This window comes from Aphelocoma coerulescens, chromosome 13 (assembly GCF_041296385.1).
Source record: "Aphelocoma coerulescens isolate FSJ_1873_10779 chromosome 13, UR_Acoe_1.0, whole genome shotgun sequence".
In the NCBI taxonomy this organism is placed as follows: Eukaryota; Metazoa; Chordata; class Aves; order Passeriformes; family Corvidae; genus Aphelocoma; species Aphelocoma coerulescens.
Window position 1 is genome coordinate 10,875,962 of NC_091027.1, and position 21,615 is coordinate 10,897,576.

General features: G+C 43.4%; 1 protein-coding gene across 3 annotated transcripts in view; it reads right to left on the reverse strand.

The window, feature by feature from the left end:
- The window catches only part of FNIP1 (folliculin interacting protein 1), a 65,177-nt gene that overhangs the window by 12,909 nt on the left and 30,653 nt on the right, over window positions 1–21,615 (reverse strand). For 2 of the 3 annotated variants that reach the window (XM_069028719.1, XM_069028720.1), the window contains exons 3-11: window positions 16,135–16,278; window positions 11,831–11,931; window positions 11,505–11,579; window positions 10,919–11,010; window positions 8,365–8,448; window positions 7,327–7,398; window positions 6,369–6,504; window positions 5,643–5,844; window positions 5,167–5,252 (exon numbers count right to left, since the gene is read on the reverse strand). In XM_069028719.1, the coding sequence (XP_068884820.1) occupies window positions 5,167–5,252; window positions 5,643–5,844; window positions 6,369–6,504; window positions 7,327–7,398; window positions 8,365–8,448; window positions 10,919–11,010; window positions 11,505–11,579; window positions 11,831–11,931; window positions 16,135–16,278 (992 nt within the window). The remainder of the gene's footprint in view (window positions 1–5,166; window positions 5,253–5,642; window positions 5,845–6,368; window positions 6,505–7,326; window positions 7,399–8,364; window positions 8,449–10,918; window positions 11,011–11,504; window positions 11,580–11,830; window positions 11,932–16,134; window positions 16,279–21,615) is intronic. The other variant, XM_069028721.1, reaches the window with a different exon arrangement.

A 21,615-nucleotide genomic window follows, 5' to 3' on the forward strand; every position in this document is an offset into this window, starting at 1 on the left:
TCTCTGGATATTGTGGTATCAAAATTTATGGACACTCAGAAGCAAAGCTGTGCACACCAAGCAGGCAAACACAATGGAGCAGCAGCTGCCAAATCTTCCATGGTTTAGTGTTTAAAGTGAAACTGCCAGGAAGTGAGAGCTGCATGGCAGCAGGAGCACAGCACATCCCGCCCTGGTGCAGGGGCTCCCCAGGGAGGAGGGAATCACCCCTTAGTTACTGCAGTTACTGGGCACAGAAGTAGCTTGGTGGTGACAAGAACCCCAGAGCAGCTCTCCAAAGGGCAGCAAAGGTGACTGAGGTCACCAGGGCTGCTCCAGAAGGAAGGAGGTGAGGGGGCAGTGGCATTCTCTGCCTTTTTCTACCAGTTTTCATCAAATACAAAATCCATTCTCTGTGCTCACAGTCAGAATCAACCCTGTCTTCCTCAAAGGTTAGACCTTCAAATCCTCCACTGCCAGAAGCATGATGAGAGCACCACAAAACAGTCAAGTGTGCTGGAGAGAGGGACAGCTGAGTTACCTCTACACTCCCCAGCCCCCAGAGGCTTTGCTGTCTGCTGGGTCACTTTGGAGCAGCCTCAGCAGCTGCTCAATGTTACCCTCTGCTGCTGGTCCTGTTCTGGGAGGAAAGCCCAGCCTGGTGACAGATCTGGGCAGTCCTGCCGCCTAGACACGAGTGGGGCACACAGCCAGGGTAACTGGGACTGCCTCTGGGGCACCGGAGGGTCTCCAGCAGCACAGCAGTCTTGGAGCACTGGGATTTCATTCCTCTGCAGGGGGCAAGCTGGGACTAGGAGGGGTTATTACTAGGGGAAAGCTTTCTGTTGACAGCCCATTAAATTGAGTGGATGTTAAAGATGCCCAAAAAAAGAAGAAACCTCAAGTCCAGGGACCTCAAACTCAAGGAGTTTCAAAGCTCAAAACAAGTGTGAGAATTTACATCTCCCAGACACAGCTGACCTGAGAAGCTGAAGATAAACAGCACAACTTAACGTAAAATACAGCTTATTTCTCCTTCCTATGCAAACTAACCCAAGCCAAGCCTCTTGCAGCTCGGCTGTTTTGAAAAAATAAAGTACGTCGATACCAAAACCAACATATTAAAATACTTGTTTTTGTTGAAAAGATAGCCCAAGTCTTGTGATTCGTTATTTATATTCTGGTAACCCTGGCTGCATCTGCAGCTGATAGTGTTTCCTCCGAGCCAGATCAGATTGCCCTGGCCAGTGGCCAGCAAGCATGTGACTGCAGTGCAGGGAACCCTCCATGCCAGCACAGGCAGCAATGGCACAGAGACCAAGGGCAAGGATTAACTGCTTCCCAGCTCTGCAAACACTCAGGGAAGCACTCTCCTGCCAGATAGCAAAGGGCAAAAACGAAAACAAAACAAAAAACCAACACCAAGACACCCTCCTCGAACACTACAGGGAAGTTAACTGGATTTTAAAAATAACAACCATTAAAAACCCAATTGGCCCCTCTCCTCTCGGCCATCTGCAGCAGTAACCCCTCCTCTCCCTCCCCACACACATGCACACCAGCATGTAAGGGACAACTCAAGTTAATGAGAGACTGCTCTTTTGAGGGTTCCAGTACATCTAAATTGATTTCTATTTGGAAATGCCTCTGGGAGGCTGAACTCCAGCCTGGAGCTTCCACGCACCTCGGCCCCAGCAATGCAGCATCGAGCACAGGTGCCAGAGGAGCCCTTCAGGAAAAACCTTCACATCTCACAGGGTTTGAGAGCCAATGAAGCCCAGCCCGGCCAAGTGAAAAGGAAGCCCTGAGCAAACCCCTCCCCAGTCCCTCTGGGGTCTGCCTGCCCTGCAGATAACACCAAGGTGAGCAGCCCTGCTCCCACAGACACCATGGCATGGCTGCTCCCTGCTTCACCCTCACCCATATACACCCCAAACCAGGCCTTTGGCCTGGATTTCAGTACCAGTCCAAGACATCTTTCCCTGGTACAAACCAAACGAGCCAGACAGCTCCTCACGGATGAGAGCATCCTGCTGCAGCCCACTTCCTCCCCAAGGAAAACACACTAACCCTCAGCACTGTGCCCCCAGTGCTGCTCTGTTATTTAGGAGCCACAACATAATGGCAAAGAAAGAAAAAATCAGTGGTTTATAAAGCTTAATTCACATGCATTTGCTCCCTATCCTCATTCCTTCCTTCCAAAGAGGAATTTTCCTTAAAAAAGAACAACAAAACAAAGGCAATCCCCACTTCAGGGAACACAGGAGCGAGGCTCCCCCACAACTCAGTACCCATGCTGGCACCACTGAGCACAACGCAACAGTCAGTTCACAGCAGCATAAGCTGCTTAAAAATTACTGGCAGAAAATAGGATCAAATCTGTCTGCCAGAGAGCAGAGAGGTATTTCCCCAGCCCCTGTGATCAGTGTTTCCTTGCCAGCCTGTGTTTGTGCCACACAGGTATTAGTCAGATGCATAATCTGTGTTATCAATGTGCTGTGTTGGCCTCAGGGACCAGGGGAGCTGAAATGTTTATGCAAATACAGTAGCTTATTTCATAAGTCATGTGTCTGCACAGCTGACATCCACAGAGAGTTCTAAGTCTCTAAGTCAAGTGTTAATAGCTAAACCCATCAGTGCTCTAGAAAATTAAAAATTGCTATAAAGTGACTAATGATGTGAAGGTAGGCCTGAAGCTGGGTACCAAGTAGATGGCAAATTTATCTATAGCCTCCATTTTCAGAAGCAGCCTGGGCCTTCCAGAGAAGGCAGCTTTGTTTTTTCCCAGATAAGACAAAAAGAGCAAAGGAAGGCTCTGTTTTGCTGTCTTCTCTTCTCCGTCTTCACTGCCAGCAGGTAAATGCCTGCTGACTCAGCTCCCTTTTTGCAAGCAGTGAAGTGACATACAGCCATAGCCCCTTCCCTGCAGAGGGGGACTCTAGGGTGACATGCTCCCTTCTCTGATCAGCAGGGCAGCACATCCCCCATGCCTAGTGATCTGAGGTTATTCTGATCACCAGACGACTGCACATCAGCTACTCTTGAGCACCTCTGAAAATCTGGGGGGTTTAAAGAAAAACAAACAAAAAAATATTCTCCTTAAAACCAACCAGACTGCAACGAGTTAAACCAGCAACAGGATTAAATTCTGGAATCACCAACCCACTGAAGTCAGCACCCTTCTTCCCTCCAGCACAATTTGCTAAGAGGACAGGAATCAACACAAGTCTCAGGTTCACCAAAGGACTCGGCTCCTGACTTCCCCATGACTTCAGTGGGAAAGCAGACACCTAAAGAGATAATAGTGTCCTAAATGAGTTTGCTGAACCTGTGCCAAAGCATCTTTGCATCCAGCCTTTGGTAGTTAAATATACCTCTCTCTTCTTACCAGACACATCCTGCATTGCTTTGAAAAGCAAGGGGGTCTTGTATGTCACAGAAATGAGGATGACACATGCTCTTGCATGTCACAGGGGCACAAGGACCCTGCCTAGACTGTTGCCCACCTCTGAATGCAACCCCTTAAAAACCCCAACAAAACCCAAAATTGCCAAAGGCTGTTCCCCCAGGAAATTAATTTATATGAAATTAAACTGGATTAAATTTACTTCATTACACTACTAAAGAGCAATATTTATATCACCATGGAAACATCTGCATACAACTGGTGGTTAGACACATGCTCCCATTGCTCGTTATGCAGTGGCCATGTCATGGGAATAATCCCAGCTCCTGGTGTGAAGTGAGTGCCAGTCTGCCCACGTCCGCTGGGACAGTGCTTTCTTTCTCAGCCTGACCACAGCAGCCTTCCTCACCCCATCCCAGCTCAGCACTGCTGAGCGTCCTTCCAGGAGGAAAAGTCAGCACAGGGGATTTGGCCTGTGTTTTCAGGAGGTTTTTTTTCCTACCTTTGACTTGGGACAGGTGCCCCTCCCCAGTCCTCTGGAACTATTTAACTTGGAAGGACAAAGGAGAACGGGCAAAGTCTGCTAAGTATATCTTGTGGGGAGAATGTTCTGGGGGGAAGGTTTGGAAAACAGCTGGGGAGCTGGTGCTAGCAGAGAGTGGGAAGGCAGAGAAATGGCTCAGGGAGAGACCTGGGAGGAGAGGCAAAGCAGAGCTGTGCAAGTGGAGGAATCATCATGGCTGCTCCGAGTTGCTGAACTCATCTCAGGCCCCTGGGCAGGATCAGTGGCTCCCAGCAGTCATGAGCTCCCTCTGCTCCCACTCTTGGCACAGCTTATCCCATCCACCTCTCATTGCAGGCCCATGTGCTCCCTCCTTCCTGCCTCCTGTCCCTACAGGACGTGTCCTCTGCCTTTCCTTGTGACTGCCTGGAGGTGAGCTTCTAAAAAATTAAAAATATACTGTGCCTTCATCCTGCAGTGCTGCCTAATCCATGGCATTCAGGTAGGAAGTGGAATTGTAGAAAAATAAGTGAGCCCTCAGGATCCTTCTTTGTTCAGTAAAATACATCCTGATGTCAGGAATTTCGTTTTATAACATCAGAGCACTGTCTTCAATAATGTCTCTAAAAAGTAGCTCTGCAGTGATTGTAAAAGGAAGCACCCTGCCACTCCCATCTGAGAGGAGATGAATCACTCAAAACAGACAGATTTCATCTTAACTCCCTCCCCATGACTTCAACTATGGAAAGAAAATACAGCTAAATGCCAGGGATGTGCTTATCTGTGTTACTTTGTGTAACAACTGTTGAACAGAGAGGCTCTGCAGGTACCAATAGCCAGAGATTACAGCACTGCATTTTACTGTGGGAAAAGACAGCTCTCCCTCGTCCTAGCTGTTTTTCTGAAACACCTTTAGAGCACAGCTTTGTTCACACATCAGGACAACACAGACTAGAGGAGGATTTCCCTAAAAGGGCTTTGCAATGCTTTTCACCCTCTCGATGGACCAAAAAAGACCATTTAAGAGGTCACTGGGAGCTTTGTTATCACCTAAAGCACAGAAAACCGTGAACATTTGTCCTGTTCACACAGGACTGATGGACACACACACTTGGCAAAATCTAAAAACTCAGACACATTAGAATGGCTTGGTATCACCAGTCTTTTGCTGTACTAACTTTTGCAAAAGACTTTAGACATTTTAATTACTTATCCTTCTAAATCAGGCTCAAGTGCTTTTGAAGAAAGAGACAGGAAAGGCAGGAAACACATGGCTCACCTGAACTCATTTAGGGCATCCACAATTCTGTTATACGCCAAACTCCGCTGGCTGGCATCAGCTGATCTCCGACTCATTTTCATGGCCTTGAAAACAATCATTAAACAGATAAGTAACACAGAGCTACAGAAGTACAGAAAATGGAAAACCAAGTCATGTGTTTGACTTTATCTTTCATTCAACTGGTCATGCAAATAATTTAAGTGATAAAAAAATTACAAGTTGGTACAAGTGCCAACTTTCCCATCTGAGGGAAGACAGGTGAGGCACATTTGCAGCTTCTGCTTCTTTTGTGCTTTTCACCATTTAATGCATAAAAGGGGTCAAAGTTTTAACTGCAGTGATGCAACTCCCACACCCAACATCAAGTTGATCCCACTTTTGTAACTAGCAACGGGAGTTAGAAATTAATCTGACAGGGCTGAGAGGACATAGAGCCCTGTACAAGTGCAAGAAGCCAAAGCAGCTGTGTTTACCTGTTCTATTGCACTCTTCAGTTTGTTCATGTGACTCTCAAAAAGAGGAAAGTGTGAGAAGAAGAACTCATTAAATTTGTTGTTTTCATCTTCATCTCTTGAGAGTGAAAAAATAACCCCAATTGCTATCTTTTTCTTCCTCACAATTCCTGGGTTTGGACCAGAGCTGTCATCCGACAAGTTGAAGCTTTCATCCATGGACCTTGGAGCATGAACAAAAGGGAAAGTTCATGTAATCCACTGCTTGAAGTTGTACCTTGGTTTCCTGTGTAATTCAGTTCTTGAACATATAACTTCAACAAACACCTTCTGCTTGCATGCGTTGTCAAATCATCATCTTTGATAACAACCCCTTTGTGATTTTTTACAAACAACTATTAATTGATCCTGCAATCACAAAAGTCTTAAACCAGATTCAAAGTGTTTGTAGGATCAGAATATGGTATTTTCCCATCCCTGCCAAGAATTTGTGTTTTGAGTAGGATTTTAGGGCTTCTAATCCTCAAAAATATGGCCTACAGATTTACATGTTGCTGAAGGCTTTCCAGTTAGTGAAAAAACAATGAATGCCATGAGAAAAACAGAGACTAAAAGAGATCAGCCTGACTTACACCTCTGTAAATACCCCACCAAAAGCATCAGCAAGAGCAGATGTACATATGCAAGAGCAAAATCAAGCCGACAACAGTGTATGGGCAGCAAGCAGCATTTCAATCCCCAGCTCACCATCGAGGGAAGACCCCGTTCTCCAAGCTGGTTGTCTGGCTGCGACGCCAACGCCGCTGGTAGCTGCTGGCACAGCTCTTGTTAAGCGAGGAGCCCGGAGAGGGAAACGGAGTGATGAGCAGACTGCTAAGAGATGCTGCAAGAACAAGAGGAATAAACATCTCTCCAGAAGAAAGACCATTTGGAATATAACCAGCAACTAAACAAAGCCCCTCAAGATATACTGGTGTTGCTTCTCAAGTGCCTTCTCTTTTACTTATCTGTGTTTCTAATATAAAAATAACCAGCTTATAATGACATTAACAAACCATACAAGCACCACAAGGGTGGGACAGTCCTGCTGATTTATGTAACAGGCAATGGATAGGCTGCACGTTGCTCAGCAACCTGAGTATCAGGAAATAAACTCCTTGTGGAAAGGAGTAATGTTGATCATATCCTTTAACAGCCTTTCCAATCCTAACCCAAGTGTCCAACATCCTGACTTAGGAGGGAAGAAAGGGACGCTGTTGAGGCAAATTTCTGTTTTAACATTACCATCATAGGATCACAGAATCTGAAATCTCATTCCAAATCCTGACATGGATTTGGCACGGGCACCTTCCACTAGACCAGGTTGCTCCAAGCCCCATCCAACCTGGCCTCCTGGATTTGGAAAGGAGATGACAGCAAGTACCATTTAGAAATGCTGCAAGCTCATTTGAATATTTAATCTGCCTTGCTTATTTGCAGCTTGCTTTAATAGAAGGCACTGCTGTCAGGTGACTGTGAGGTGCCCAATGCACACCCTCGACACCTGCACCATCTAGGCAGGTACAGAGAGGTGTCACTAATGTCACATAGAACAAACCAGAACAATCCCATTTCGGCACTACTTCATGATGTGCAGAGATCCCAGTGACAAGTATTACTGAATATTTTTGGAGTTTACAGGGTAAACACATGGAACTGCCATTACCAGATCTTGCTATACCGCTGTCTCTGTCCTCATTCTGCTCCCTCCCAGGCATATCCATAGGGTTGCTATGAACTGTAAAACGAGGAATACCAATTAGCAGGGGAATATACAGTTCCTTTCTTGTTTGCAGATCTCTGTGTAATTAATGAAACAAAAACATGCTCATTAATTCAGATCAACAGCACTGCACAAGGCCATCACCAAGAAAGGCTGCTTAGCTGAACAACCAAAACACTTATCTGAGAAGTCTGTATGTGTTTTTCTCAAGTCCATACACCTATTTTAGTGCAAACTAAAACTAGGACTTTGTTTCTTTACACAGATAATTTTCAATAAAATTTTAATTATACCCAGAGGATGTTGGTCACATTTGTAGTACTCAGTGTATAGGCAAAAACCCACCAAAACTCATAATAAACACAACTTCATTCCTATACCAGCTTTCTAAGGTATTATATATGCATTTTTAAAAGAATTTTCAATGCTGTCTTGAAGAAATTAATACTTTTAAGTTGTGAGCAGCGGTTGTTCAACTAAGCTGTAAGCTGTCCAGATTCACAGTCTGTGCGTACACAAGATCAAAGGTGTGTCAGGCTCAACAGTCTTTATATGTGATATATTTTACAAATATGTATGTGAAATAAAGCTACTCAGCCATGGAAATAAGATCCAGCCACTAAAAGCAAGAAATGTCCATTTTGAATGAATCTAATTTAGCTTTAATTTTTACATTTTGGTTGAAACCAATCCAGATCAAAATAGCTTGACACCATTGTGAAATTTATTTCCATAAATATTAATCCCATATTTAAATATTTAAGTTTCCAAAACAAAACAACACAGACAATCCCAAAGAGGACTATGAAATGCCTGCTATCCTCTGGGGATTTCAAGAATGTATCCAGAAAGGCAAGGGACCAAACACCACTGTCCATTTGTTTTTTTTAAATATAAGATCTTATTTTCAGGGCTAAACTACAAATCCACACAGTTTGTCACCCCAGCTAGACTAGCCCCACAGCACAGCACACAGCAAACCTGCAAAGAAAGAGGCGCTCCGGATGAGGCGGAGCGGACCTTGCTCTGAGAATGCCCGCCTGGGGCTGCAAAGCTGGGAAAGACCTACACGGCAAAACGTAAAATACACGTCAGAGAATGAGGTTAGTAAAGCAGAACAGTCCATAGGGAGGGGGCCAGGGCAGGGAGAAGATTTGAGCTAACATAAATGCAGAGTAACACACGCAGGAGAATAGCTCTCAGGCTTTATCAGAATGCTGATGTGAGGATGAGTACCACAGTTGGACTATACAGTATTTATAGATTAAAATAATAGACCCAGCTTTCCACTGTCTCCCGTATAAGGATGGGGTTTCTCAAAGGGCGCTTTTTTTTTATTTTAAGGTTGAAAACTGATTAATTTACGCAGGCTCAAAGCCTAACTTGACCACAAACAGGAGATTCATCACAGAGTATATTTGTTTTAACGTCCACACTGGTGGGGCAGCTGGGAACACTGGTTCTGAAGAGAAGGAGGAAGGGAGAGAAAGCAGGTAGGAATTCATCTTAGTAGAACCAATAGAAAATCATAGGCTGAAGTAGTTCTGAGAATAGTCAGTACATAAGTTGAGTGAAATGATCATACAGAAAATAAATGTTAGCAGTCTCAGCAGTTCATTTTAAAAGTAATACTGGATTATATATATACAAGGGAAACAGTGTATTTACTGTACACAGAGACAAAAAACACATCAGTATTTTTAAAGAGTTAATTGCCAGTCACTCTCCTAAATTTTAAGCCAGTGCTCACTCAAAGTTTTCTGATTATACAAAACACGAAGGCTGCACCTCAAAACTCCCTTCCATTCTCTTAGACCTCCATTCATTAAAGGGAACACATGACTAGGGTTGCTTTGGTTTTTTTTTAACCAGCACATCTAAAAAAAGCACCTTGTAAATAGTTCCCAACCAAAACACATAGACCCTCCTCCTGTCACAGGTGAGTCAGGAACAATCTCTGCTGCTGAGCACAGTTGTTAGAAATGCTGCAGTTACAGATTAACTCCTCTCCCTACTTTACCCAGGGTTCCCTCTGCGCTCAAACGGGAACTGTAAACAAATACTGTAGAAAACTTGTGCAGCTCAATCACAAAGAAACCTTCAGCATCCTCTTCTTGCAGGCAACCTTGTGCCTCTTGCCACATACCCTTGCCCCAAGGTGCCCACACCTCCTGGTCAGTTCTTAGGGCAGTCACCAGAATCACCTCTGAGCTGGACACAGGTGAACAAGTGGCACTGGCTACACCGGAATCACTCCATGTCTAAGAGCTGCATTATCTGAACTGGAACTTGCAGTTTAGATCACTCTAATGATACAGCAAACTTCTGCCAGGCACAAACCACAGCAAAGCCTAACAGTAGATAAAGTGATCTTCTCTCTCTTAGATCAGGCACCTCATTCACTGAGAAAAATCACAACTGAAGTCTGAAAGGACTACTAAATATTAAGAAAAATGCCGTCTTTTTAACTTTTCTGACTCAGTGAATTCAGGAAGCCTTTAACAGATAATAGGTTCTTACAACCTTAATTGGCTTCCCTTATAAATGGACTACTGCGAATTATTTTAATGAGGTATACAGCTCATGAGCCTGAGAAGCACTTAAGCCCATGCTTGGGCACAGTCTTGCCAAAGTCAATGTGAAGGAAAGCAGTAAACACCCCCAAGATCTAGGACCACAGCAAAGTCAGAAACCCATTTAAAAGTAACACAGTCATCAAATATACTCCTTACTTCCAACCCTATAAAAGCATACTTTACACACAGCAATATCCTGGAAAGCAATTGTGAAAAGAAGCCCCTTATTACAACAGACATTCGCTTGGAAAGTCAACAGTCAAAATGAAGGGAAAGGGAGGATGTGCTGTAGACCCAAGGATCAGGGTGCTACACCGTACAACCAAGCACTGAAGTCCAGTATCTTTACTATCAGCTCAACTGTTCCCAAGAGGAAAAGCCAAGACCTTTGTTATCTAACATTAATGGAGCCTTCACCCACAGCTCTTCCAGGGAAGCTGAGAACCAAGGATGCCAGATGGTTTCTCAAGACTGCTTAGCTCCCATTGTCAGCCAGAGGAGAGAACAAAAAGATATTCTGTCTAATCTGAGCCAAAGCTCCAGCACAGCTGTGCAAGGTTAACTGAGACTCATACAGGACAGGCTCAGGTGGGCAGAGTACAGAGGAGAATGAGAATTATTAACGAAAATAAAACCGGGGAACTGAGCCAGGCAGAATCCATCCTGCCTGATCCGAGATATGCTGTTCAGGAATTTCTACAGAATGTTATTTTCCAACATTTTCTGTATTTGAACTTAAGTATATCTAAATATTTCTATTATGTATTTCATATACACATATGCAGCAGGGTAGACTGAATGACTGCTAACACTTATTCTCCCCCAAGCTCCATCAGCATTAATTTTCTGTTACATCTTTAGCTTTTTAAAAATTTGATTCTATTTAAAAGATTTGCATATTCTATAATCTATGATTACTCAATTAAAGATATCAGCAAATAAAATCTGTTTGCAATTACCTATATTCCCAAGAAGTCCATTCATAATTGTACTGTGGTCAGGCTTCAATGTATTGCTGTCTTGATTAATGAACTCAAGACTGTCCTGCAACCTATAACAAACATAAAACATATAACAAAACCAGTGATTTGCAGTTCAATAGAATAGCATGCTAGTGCATTACAGCTAAAATGGAACAGACAAGGTAAGAACACAGGCTTCCACTAGAAAAAGCTTTCATAGCCTAAGCCACGTCCTCAGGTGGGTCACTTAATAACAGAAAACTAAACATGGAACCCTCTGAAGCCATATAGTTTTGTAACAGCTTTTTCTTCATCTTGGACTGAATTCCCCAGGTTGCAGGTAGGTACTTTTGTACCTTACAATATCAAGCTTCACCATATCAGCATGGAAGCAATGGTTCATTCATTCCCTTAGTGCCAACTGAGGTAAAGATAACCGTGAGGGCAAGGTGAGGACATTACTGTCAGGATGTAGCAAGGAGTTATTTTTTTAGAGAAACAATCCGGAAGGTCCAAAAAAAGTCCTGTGTGTTCTTACATTCATCTACTTCTGTGCGATAGCTACAAAATGTAGTGGACTCACGTGTTCAGACTGCCGTAGATGCTGCTTCCCGTGCGAGCTGTGAACACCTTGCTGAGCATGAGCTGGGGAGGGGAGCTGGGGGACAGGAGGGAAGACGTCAGTCAGAAATACTGCTAAGACAGGCTTTGCCTTCCATTTCTCAGCCCTCCAGATTTTATTGACCTTAACACGACATAACAGCCTTTTATTTCAAAAATGACATCAGACTGACTTTAAAGCGAACACAGAAATCCGTTTTATTCTGCACTTGTGCCATTCAATTCATTATTTATCAGTGCTAAGGAGTGAGTCTTCTGAAAGCACCAGCAGCAAAAAGTTAATCTTACCGGATCTGATGAATTTTCAATGTGGAGCCCTTGTAGCTCATGGCCACAGAGCCAAACATCATCTCTCCAAGCATGTTGGCATCTGAGGAGCACCGAGAACCCTGCAAAAAACAAACCCACCAATATTTGGTTTTAAGCATTTTAGAGGCACACTTCTATTAAGGCAACATACAAGTGAGAAAATATTCCTTATTTAAAATATAAATATGCAAAATATCTTGCCAGAACACTGTTGAACGTGCTAAGTTGAACAGTTTAATCAAGAAATGCTGACAGAGAAAGTGATCTTCACATTGGCTGTGAGCTCAACCACTAAAACCATGCAAGAAACCAAACCCATTAGGTGAGGGGAAGCAGATTTCAACCGCACTGAGCCAAGGGACTAAAGTTTTAAGAATGTGTTAACACACCTTACTGAATTAAGCCTAAACCTTGTCCCTGCTTGACAAGAAGAATCACCAGTTCACCAGAGATGTCAGACTGGCAGTGGAGCCTAACTGGACCAATGTGTACTTGACAAAGACTGATTCCTAACTTATCCATGGATGATATTTTATATGGGATGAATCTTTCCCTGGTGCTTCTGTGATGGCACCAGGAAAGAGCTGCAGCATCATGATGCCAGGCTAAAGTGGTGCAATTCCTGCTTCTCTGGTAGCAGGAGCTAAGGCACAGCAGATGTAAAGTATACAGGCTAAATACCAAGAAGCAATATAACTGTGCTACATCACAGACTAGGTCAAATTCTGCAAACAAAACCCTAAAATTAAAAAATTACTCAGGGCAGTCAACTGGAGACAACTGCTCTACTGACAGATCTCTTATTTGTGTATTTTCAATGACTGTGATTATTGTCCCTTTGTCCAGGGCTGTTTCACCTCTAGGCCAGCAGAGTATTAGTGCTGGGTCTCCACTTGCACCCTGCCCTGGATAATTTAACATGTGGTGATCACTCACCAACAGAGCTCAGCCAGTTCTCAGGTGAGAAGTTTGGCGCTGTGCAAGAGAGCAACACATTTCCTTCAAGGTGTGTGATAGAATGCAATCACTCAATTCCTTGGAGTAACCCTTCTAAAAGATCCCTAAAACCACTCACAGAAACAACCCTGCTGGAAGATGTTCAGTGCATCTCCATATTCCTTATCCAAGCTCTGAACAACCAGTATCCTGAATAATCATGTATTCTACACAGGGACCTTAAAGCTCATTCAGTTCCACCCCCTGCCATGGGCAGGGACACCTTCCACTATCCCAGGTTGCTCCAAGCCCTGTCCAGCCTGGCCTTGAACATTTCCAGGGACGAGGCAGCCACAGCTTCTCTGGGCAGCCTGTGCCAGTGCCAGACAATGAGCCTGGAGCACAACCAAAGACAGGGTGTCCCCAACACAGACCCCTACCAGGAGTAAGGAGAGTTGTGAACATCCCACTCAGTGTTTCTGCTCACACCAGCCTGCAGAACAAGGGCAGGAACAAGCAAATGCTCATCAGCCAAAAGGCAACACACTTACAACACCTCAATATTTAGCTCTTGTCAAGCACTCTCAATTAAGCTGATCATACTTTTAACAGCCATAGTTTTAACCTCTGAAATCTCCTACCCCTGCAAGGAGAGGGGATGACTGAAAGCAGCAACCACAGCTGTAAAAATGAGGGTACAATTGCAAGGTTTGTAAGTGTTCAGTGACAGGGCAAAAGCTGATCATTAGCTGGGCCTCAGTGAAATTTCCATCTCTGTCTCCCAGGATATCCCACTGCCCAGGTGTACTGTAGGCAGTACTGCAAAAACTAGAATTTAAAAGCAGTCAGTATGACCAGCAGCTCCAAGGAAATCTCAACACAGATGTTAATGGGTCCAGGAAATAACAGGTTTGCCAGCATCACAAAATCCTTAGGAACACTGCAAATTACTACAGCCTCACACTGTGATTGTTGTTTGTAAATCTGTTGCAGATCTCCAAATGAAGGACACAATTCTGATTAAATGTCAAGCCCTTGATGGTGGGTTTTGATTTCAGCCTTCTGCTGTTGTGAAAATATAATTCTAAAGCTCAGTAAAAATACTTTATCTTAAAGTATTGATTTTGTTTGTCAGACAACCAAATTAAAGTGAAAATCAGCTGCTTTCAAATGTAATTATAGGGGTTTCCCTTTCCTCTGAAAGACAGACAAGCCCTGCTGAAAAGCAAAGAGCATGATAAGATGAGCCCATGGCCTGTTCAGTCTGGCATTTCATCTACACTTAACATTTTACCGTGCATAACCAAAGACACATATTTAATGCATTTAGTATGGAATACTGTTACAGCTCAACTGTTTGGGCCTCTAATGCTGCAAAATACAGGTCACCCAAGACCAAAGCAGAGTGCAATCAACTGCGGAAAGGGGTTAAATATTAAAAACTCAAACAAAAAGTAGCCAAGGAGCATCTGGCAAAACGGGCACAACCTGCAGCACTGACAGCCTGGAAGCAAACCAGCTCCCCAGGTCACAGTTTAGAGCTCCCATAAAAACTGATCATAAAATACCCACAAGTGTTTGTGATTGCACATTAGCATATTAGAGGTAGTAACATTTGCATGATTTGGAAATTACATTTCTGAATCTATTTACAGCATTTAATACTCCCCTTACTGTACATATTGTCCTGTCAATAACTAAGTATCTGTAAATTAAAAATGTAAAGAAAAAGAAATAAATGTTAAATATGGGAGATAATTACAAAAATGGAAGCCAGGAATAAAACCTCTGTATTTCACCTTGCAATTAAAGTTGCTCATATATAATCAAAGTGTATTAAAAGAAACCATAAAGAAGTATTTTTAAAATCTCATAGTATTGTATTATTCGAACTTCCATTTTATAGCCTTAAAGAAAAAACAGACAGAAGAACCTGTAAATACTGCAAATCCAGTAAGTAACCTCTGAGGTTACAGACACAGAAGTCAGAACATAGGAAATGGCAGGCTGAGAGAAGTCTGGACAAACTTACTTTGGCCCTTCTGCATACCTGACACTAAATTTTATTGCACATTAAATAATTCTTGTATTTTGTCTCTCTGCTCACTTGCTGGGGAAGCCTGGAAGGAGTCTGATGAATGCAGCAGATAGTTTACAACAAATATGCTTTGGAAGACCAACTTCAGCTGAAAGTGTGTGTCACAGTCATGTTGCCACGTGTCATTTCAGTTCAACTCAGTAAGACTTTGAGTGAGTGATATATGTGAGGAAATGAGGACTTCAAAGGGAAAACTTTCCACAGCTTTAAAATACACACTCATGCTGAACACTAAAATTTATTTTCTTTAATAACATTGAGCATTGTTTGCATAGAGCCTACTCTGGAGGAGAGACAGTTTCTGGGTAGTGGGGAGCATGGTTTTCCTTGGGCACACATTGCACAAAGGAGGCTGCTTTGTGCTGGAAGGGAGCGGCTGACAGAAACGTCTCTTCCTTTCGTAACCGCAGTTAAATGCCCTGCCAGGAAGGGAGGAACGGAAAACAGATCTTCAGCCACCTTACCCAAGCTGTGGAAAAGAGTGTGATGAGAAAGAGAAAACAAGAATCCACAGTTTGCCAAATATAGCAGGAGTTAACATGACAGTAGGTAAGCCAACACTGGAAGGTTCTTCATTTCTCTCTAAGGGAGATTAAGACATCAGTAGTATTGTACTCCAGAGCAGGTTGTGGAGATACCAGCTTCCCTCAAAAACACAATTACTTCATTACAAAGAGTGGAAGGGTTTAGTTCTATTTTAGGGTGGCTTAATATAAAACACTTGTGATCCATGGAAGGAAAGATGACAAAAATATAACCGTGTCAGATGACTCTACCTACTCTCATGGCCAAAACCTCTTACATAAAATGGAACTCAAGCGCACTGAATCCCTTGTTATAAAGCTGTTACACAGACTATCCCTACAGACAATGTGTCTCCCTGTTATTTCCCTGGCATTTGACAATAAGGTAAAATAAACTACTTCATCTACACCAGGCTAAGATACTTGTGTCGAGTCTCATCACATTGAATGAGTGTTATCACCCAGGTCACAAGACGGAACAAATGCCATGGAGAAATCGCTGCCATTCAAGACACATCCCGAGAGAACCAGCTGGTTGGTTTTAGACTTGATAATACCCAAAGCTACAGCATTAAACATTCCTAAGTCACAACCAAAGTTTTGGTTCTGACTGAAAACTGCTCTCCACCACCAGCCTCTCATTTCAAGCATTTTAAAACAGTCGTACCTCACCTGCTGTTAGTATTTGACATGCGTTAGTTAGGAAAAAAAAAAAAGTGACTCACCTGGTATTTTGGGCATTGTTCTTTTGGATCAGAGAACGAGGAGGATGAATTGATTGAACTATCCAAGGAAGAAGAGCTGTCTCCTCCAGGCTTTAGTTGGCAACACTTCCCAAAAACTCTCACTTGAGCATCACTGCAGAGTTTCTGAAATAAAGACAACACATGTGACACACTAAGACCCACGACCTGAAAACACTGTCAGCATCATTGTACTTACCTGTTTAGGTAAGATATTTAACAGCTGAAAGGCTCATGCCCCAGGAAACAGGTAGTAGAATATATACCCATATCTCTTGCAGCCTGGGTGTTCAAAGGAAAGCTGAGCTCTTTTACTTCCAGTTAGCCAGGAGCCAGCAGGTCACTCCAACTCCACCTTCCTAAGTAGACTATTTTAGACCCAGGATTAGGAGAGAGGATGGTACCAAAGCATTTAAAGGAAGGATGGCAATGCCCACCTTACTCCCTGTGCTTGCCAGAGTGGAGATGACACAGGAGTGTGAGCAGCATAAAGGAAGGAGCAGCTTGCCATAAATTATCAAGCAAGAATAACACAATTCAGGAGATTCATGTTACAAGGGCAAGTGGAGAGAAAAGATCCTGTTTTTCACAGATCTCTCCCTAGCTGTGTCTAAGCCCCCTAGTCTTTCTGAAGAGCGGCACAGAGGAGACACATTCCTTACATTTTCTGTATGAGGAAATTGTGAGGCTGAAAATGGACAAAGCTGAAAAACACAGTGTTATAGAGAAGCCAGAGAAGTTTCACAAAATTATGGAGAATTAATCCGAAAGGTAAATTCTAATAGAGATTCAGACAGAAAGCACAGCAGAGAAGAGAGTTTAGAGGGCCCAGATGGAGCTGGAACTGATGAACAGGATGGGCAGGATCTGTGTCCACTCCAGACAGAGAGAATTATCAATCACTGGCATGGGAGATGCTTCACTATGTTTCATTCACTATTTAAAAACATTTGTGATTCACCTTGCGAATCCCAGCATCCTGAGCAGAATCAGCATCCATCAAGTTAATGCTGTTTACACCAGCAATGGCATTGCCAACCCTCTTCACCTAAAGATCTCAACGTATTTTTCACACACTCGTTACACTTCAGCACACCCACATAAGGTTGGCATTATTTACATCTGCTGGTGGGCAGCACTAGGAGACAGAAATAGTCTACACTGCTCAAAATTCCACACTAACTCTGCCCTAAGACTTCCTTAATTACCCTTTCCTACACAATTAGCAAACCAGTAAGAGCAAGCTGGAAGCAAATCCAGCTGAAAGCAAGATTCAAGGGATAGATGGGAATACAGAAGTGCTGTTGTATGTCACATCTTCATCTCTGGACTCACAGCTCCACGCCACGAGCCTCCCCTTCATTCAAAAACATTGAGTATGTCTCAACCTTTAAGGAAAAGGCATAAAGAAAAGTGTGAAATAGCCAAGGCACACATTAGTAACTCCATGATTGCTCAATAATCAGCAATAACTGTACAAAAAGATGACTGGCCTTCCTTCTTGTGGAGGGATGGGAGTCCCATGTCTCTGTCCTAGGCTGTCCAGGTTACTTTTTTAGGGACAGGTGACTTAATTTTGGCCCTAACTGTGGGTGAGGTTTAGCAAAGCAGCAGAAAATGGCCAGGATTATAAAGCCCCACATGGCAGCCTGCAGTGCTGCTCCCTGAGAGCTGCTGCCACAGAAAGTCCCAAGGAAAAATGTGCAGAGAAATCAGTAATTCTGTGGCAGAGGGGAGGGAAGTGCTCACTTTCTCCCAGCCCTGTGCTTTCCTGGCACGCAGCAGTATCCTCTCCTTTCAACAGGAGCTTGTTGAAATCCTGCAATATGTAGATTTGCTAATGGCTACTGAGGATCTGTGGCTTGAGCACAGTGCACAATGGCTGGAACATGTGAATGATGATCATATGACTTCAGTAGGAACTCATGAACTAGAATTGCATTTTATCTGACACAAACAACAATGTTCTAGGCTAGGCAAGCATCATGTGATAAAACCACATACAATCCACAGGGTTACAGCAGCTTTTGCAGGCAAACCACATTTCAGCTTGCATTTTCCATCAGATGTTGAAAGTTCCTTCTAAAATGTTACAATTACAACTAAGCTTCCTTGAGACTGTAGAAATGCATTTACTGACTTTACAACAGAAAATAAAATTCTGTGCATTAAAAAGAATGGGCTGAGTTTGCAAATTAATTACTGTTAAATAATTTCTTCTCATTATCACTGCATTTTTCTGCACAGCAGCTTTTCCCAGATCCACTGGGGGGGTCTGGTAACTTGAAGTAACAGTTGCCTAAGTTAAATAGCAAACCAGTAAAATGGCTGTTTGGTCTGTGCAGTGGTGTTTAATGAACCAAAACTCCTGCAACGAGTCTTTAAATGAGGTCAGGATTCTTTCAGCTCCCACTTTTTAGAACCCTGTGAACAGTAAATCCCTCCTAAAATGCAGATCACTGATGAATTTTGGTGTTTGCTCTTTCACAAACTTACTATGTGTTTAAGAAGAACTTGTTGGACAATGAGATCAAGTACTTGCAGGGACCCTCTCCTCTGCAATTTCTGCCTCCAAATGTCAATGAAATTTTAAGTGCAACAAATTTCAAGATGTTATGCATCAAAGGAGTGGGATTACTTGCATTCCCATATAATATTCCAAAGATATTCAAGCCAGCTTTCCAAAAATAAAAAAGTAACCTAATTATTTAAGAACTGTACAAGAGAAAGTTTCAAAGCTGTGAACTTTCTTCCCAATTAAGACACAGTTGCATCAAATCCAGTCCCTGGGCAGGGTAGTGCTGGAATGCTCTGAAATGCCCGTTTTTGCTGGAGAGCAGAACATCTGCTGGAAGGATGCCACAGGCAGCTCCGCTCCTGGCCGCCACACTGTTCTCCCTGCTGGGGCCACACTCTGTTCTCTCCCTGCCAGTTCACTGCAGATACCACCCAGCTCCAAAGACTTCTGGCAGTCCCAGGTCTGACATTAGAGGTCATCGTTTGCTGAAAGTCTTGGAGACGTATCAGGTAGTTCTGAAGAAAACTTAGAGCAAAATGTCTTTATAGTATGACAGGGTACAAAGTAGTTTTCTTCCTCAGTTCCTCTTCTGGAGTCTCTTTTCTCCACATCTGTCAGCAAAGACTTAACTCTTTGACACAAGGTCTCTATTCTCCTCAGCAAGTGGGAAAAACATGCCCAGTGCTGTGAATAGGAAGAGGAATTTCTGCTGGGCAGGTTTTACTCTGAGGCTAACAAGAAAGTTGAAAGGAGTCTGGTGTTTTGAACTAAATCAGACTTTGTATAGGTGTATTAGGGCTGGGAGTGAGTGACAGAAGGGAAGAGAAATGTCGTAAGTATGCTTTACTCTTTTTTTACCTCTGTGCAACAGCAGGTGCTCAAATACCACTGTGGTGGCAGTGATAGAGAAATCTCTATTTCCAAGCAAAGTTGCTATGCTTCAAGAGCTCTGTTCCTCATTTTCAAAACAGGTTTTTCCAGAAAAAAAAAAAATCAAAACAGATAAATGAACTCTTTTGCTGTATTAACATGAGTTGGTCTGTATATGCAATGAAATGTATGTATCCACCTAAGACATGGGAGTAACCTGAGTAGGCACTCATTCCTCCCCTTCAAGTGCTCATGTAAAAATCCAGATATCTTTCTTAAAATGCAGCTGCCAAGTGCTGCAATCTCCCTTTATTTCTAGAGTTGTCAAGTTCCTCTATTACTCAGAGGTCAGTGAAAGTCAAGACAACCCCGTGCTCCCCCACTCCACTAGTATTTTTCCATGTCTGTTTAGAGAGAATAAGCAGAGCTAAGAAGGTGGGACTTGATCTCTGTGCTTACAGCTTTATCCATCTGCTCAGCTTGGCTCACTGGAAACCTGTCCTGAGAGCCAGACAGCGTCCAGAGTCTCCATTTCACACAACTCACCTAAAAGCAAAAGGCTCACTATCCAATTACTAATCCTTCAAAGCAATTTGCTGTTCAGCATTTATCCAGTGCTGAAGTACATTAGAACACGTGGCTAATCCTGGCTTGTTTCAAACAGCATGCCATTTCTCTGCTTTGGGATAAATATGACATTCAGAGTAAAAGAAATTGCCGCTGAAGGAGATCAAATATCATATGACCTTTTAGTGAAATTATTCCAAAGATAAAGACAACTAGTGAAAGAAATGAACTTTCCATTCTCCAAACTGAAGTCCACTATTGCACCTCTACATCTCAAATTCTGCATCCCAGGCCTCTCTTTCATTTCTTCTGAAAACCAAAACAAACACTACTTCTGAAAACCTTCTTCTGCCTCTGGGTCCTGGCAACAAGTTACTGCCCTTCTCTGATTCCTTGTCTTTCCCCCTTTCCTCCCACATGACCAAACTTTATATCTCTGCTCAGCACAGTGCAGTTTGGGTCCTTCCTTTTTTTCCTCCCTTCTCTTCCTCATGGTCCCTTGACACCCCTTCTTCCTCCCTGGACTTCAAACTTTCCTCTAGGCTGATCTTTAGACTTAGGAAATCTTTTAGCTCTTGTATGTCCATCAGCATCTCTCTCCAGCCAGATCCCCAATGTTAACCACTGTCTTGCCATAAATCCCCATTGGACAACACAAAAAGGAAAATGAGCAGTAAAATGAGACAGTTAATCCCTGTCCCTGAACTCACTTTTCCTGCTCCAAGGGAAGCCATGATCCAAGGTTCCCCTTTTCAGCTTCTTCTTAACTTTACTCTCCACTCCTCCCTCGTGGCACCATTCCTGGGGCATCCTTATCCCAATCAATTACCAGCCCTTGGAGACGAACTCATACTTCAGCTGGCCTTTGCACACTGGCAGTTATGGGGACATAACTCCTGCACCACACAGTAAAACACAAGCCAGCCTTAGCGTGAGCTGAGTCAAGGTTGGGAAGTCAAGCACAGGGAAAGGCAGAGTCAAGGCTGACAGCCCAGCACTGGCTGGGCCACCTGGCTGCTGCACCTTAAGGAGGAAAAAGGGCTGCTTGTTGTGCTTATTTGAAATTCAAAGCAGGCCTGGTACCACAACTTTTTGAGGAGCACACCTGTGTTCACACACAGCTCCTGGCTCGGGAACTCAGTATAGCCCACGGCACAGCCACAGGGCTGGTGGCACCTGGAAGCAGAGAGCAGGAGAGGAGGTGTCAGAGCAAAAGGAGCAGACAAGCACAGGAAAGAGTCCAACAGCAAAAACCTTTCACTTGCACATCAAGTAACAGTCTGATTAGAAATGAGACACTTACTGCTATGAGGAATGAGAAAAAAACTGCTTAGAGGAGGCAGTGGCTCAAACCCACAAGCTTGCCCATGGAAGTTCTTTCATACCCAAAAATCCAAGGGATGTGATGCTTGGGCATAGACAGAGGCTGTTCAGTAAAGGCACCTTCTAAGGTGTCTAAAGGCATTCTTCTAATTGCCTCTTCTTCACACCACATGCTGCCCTGGTAC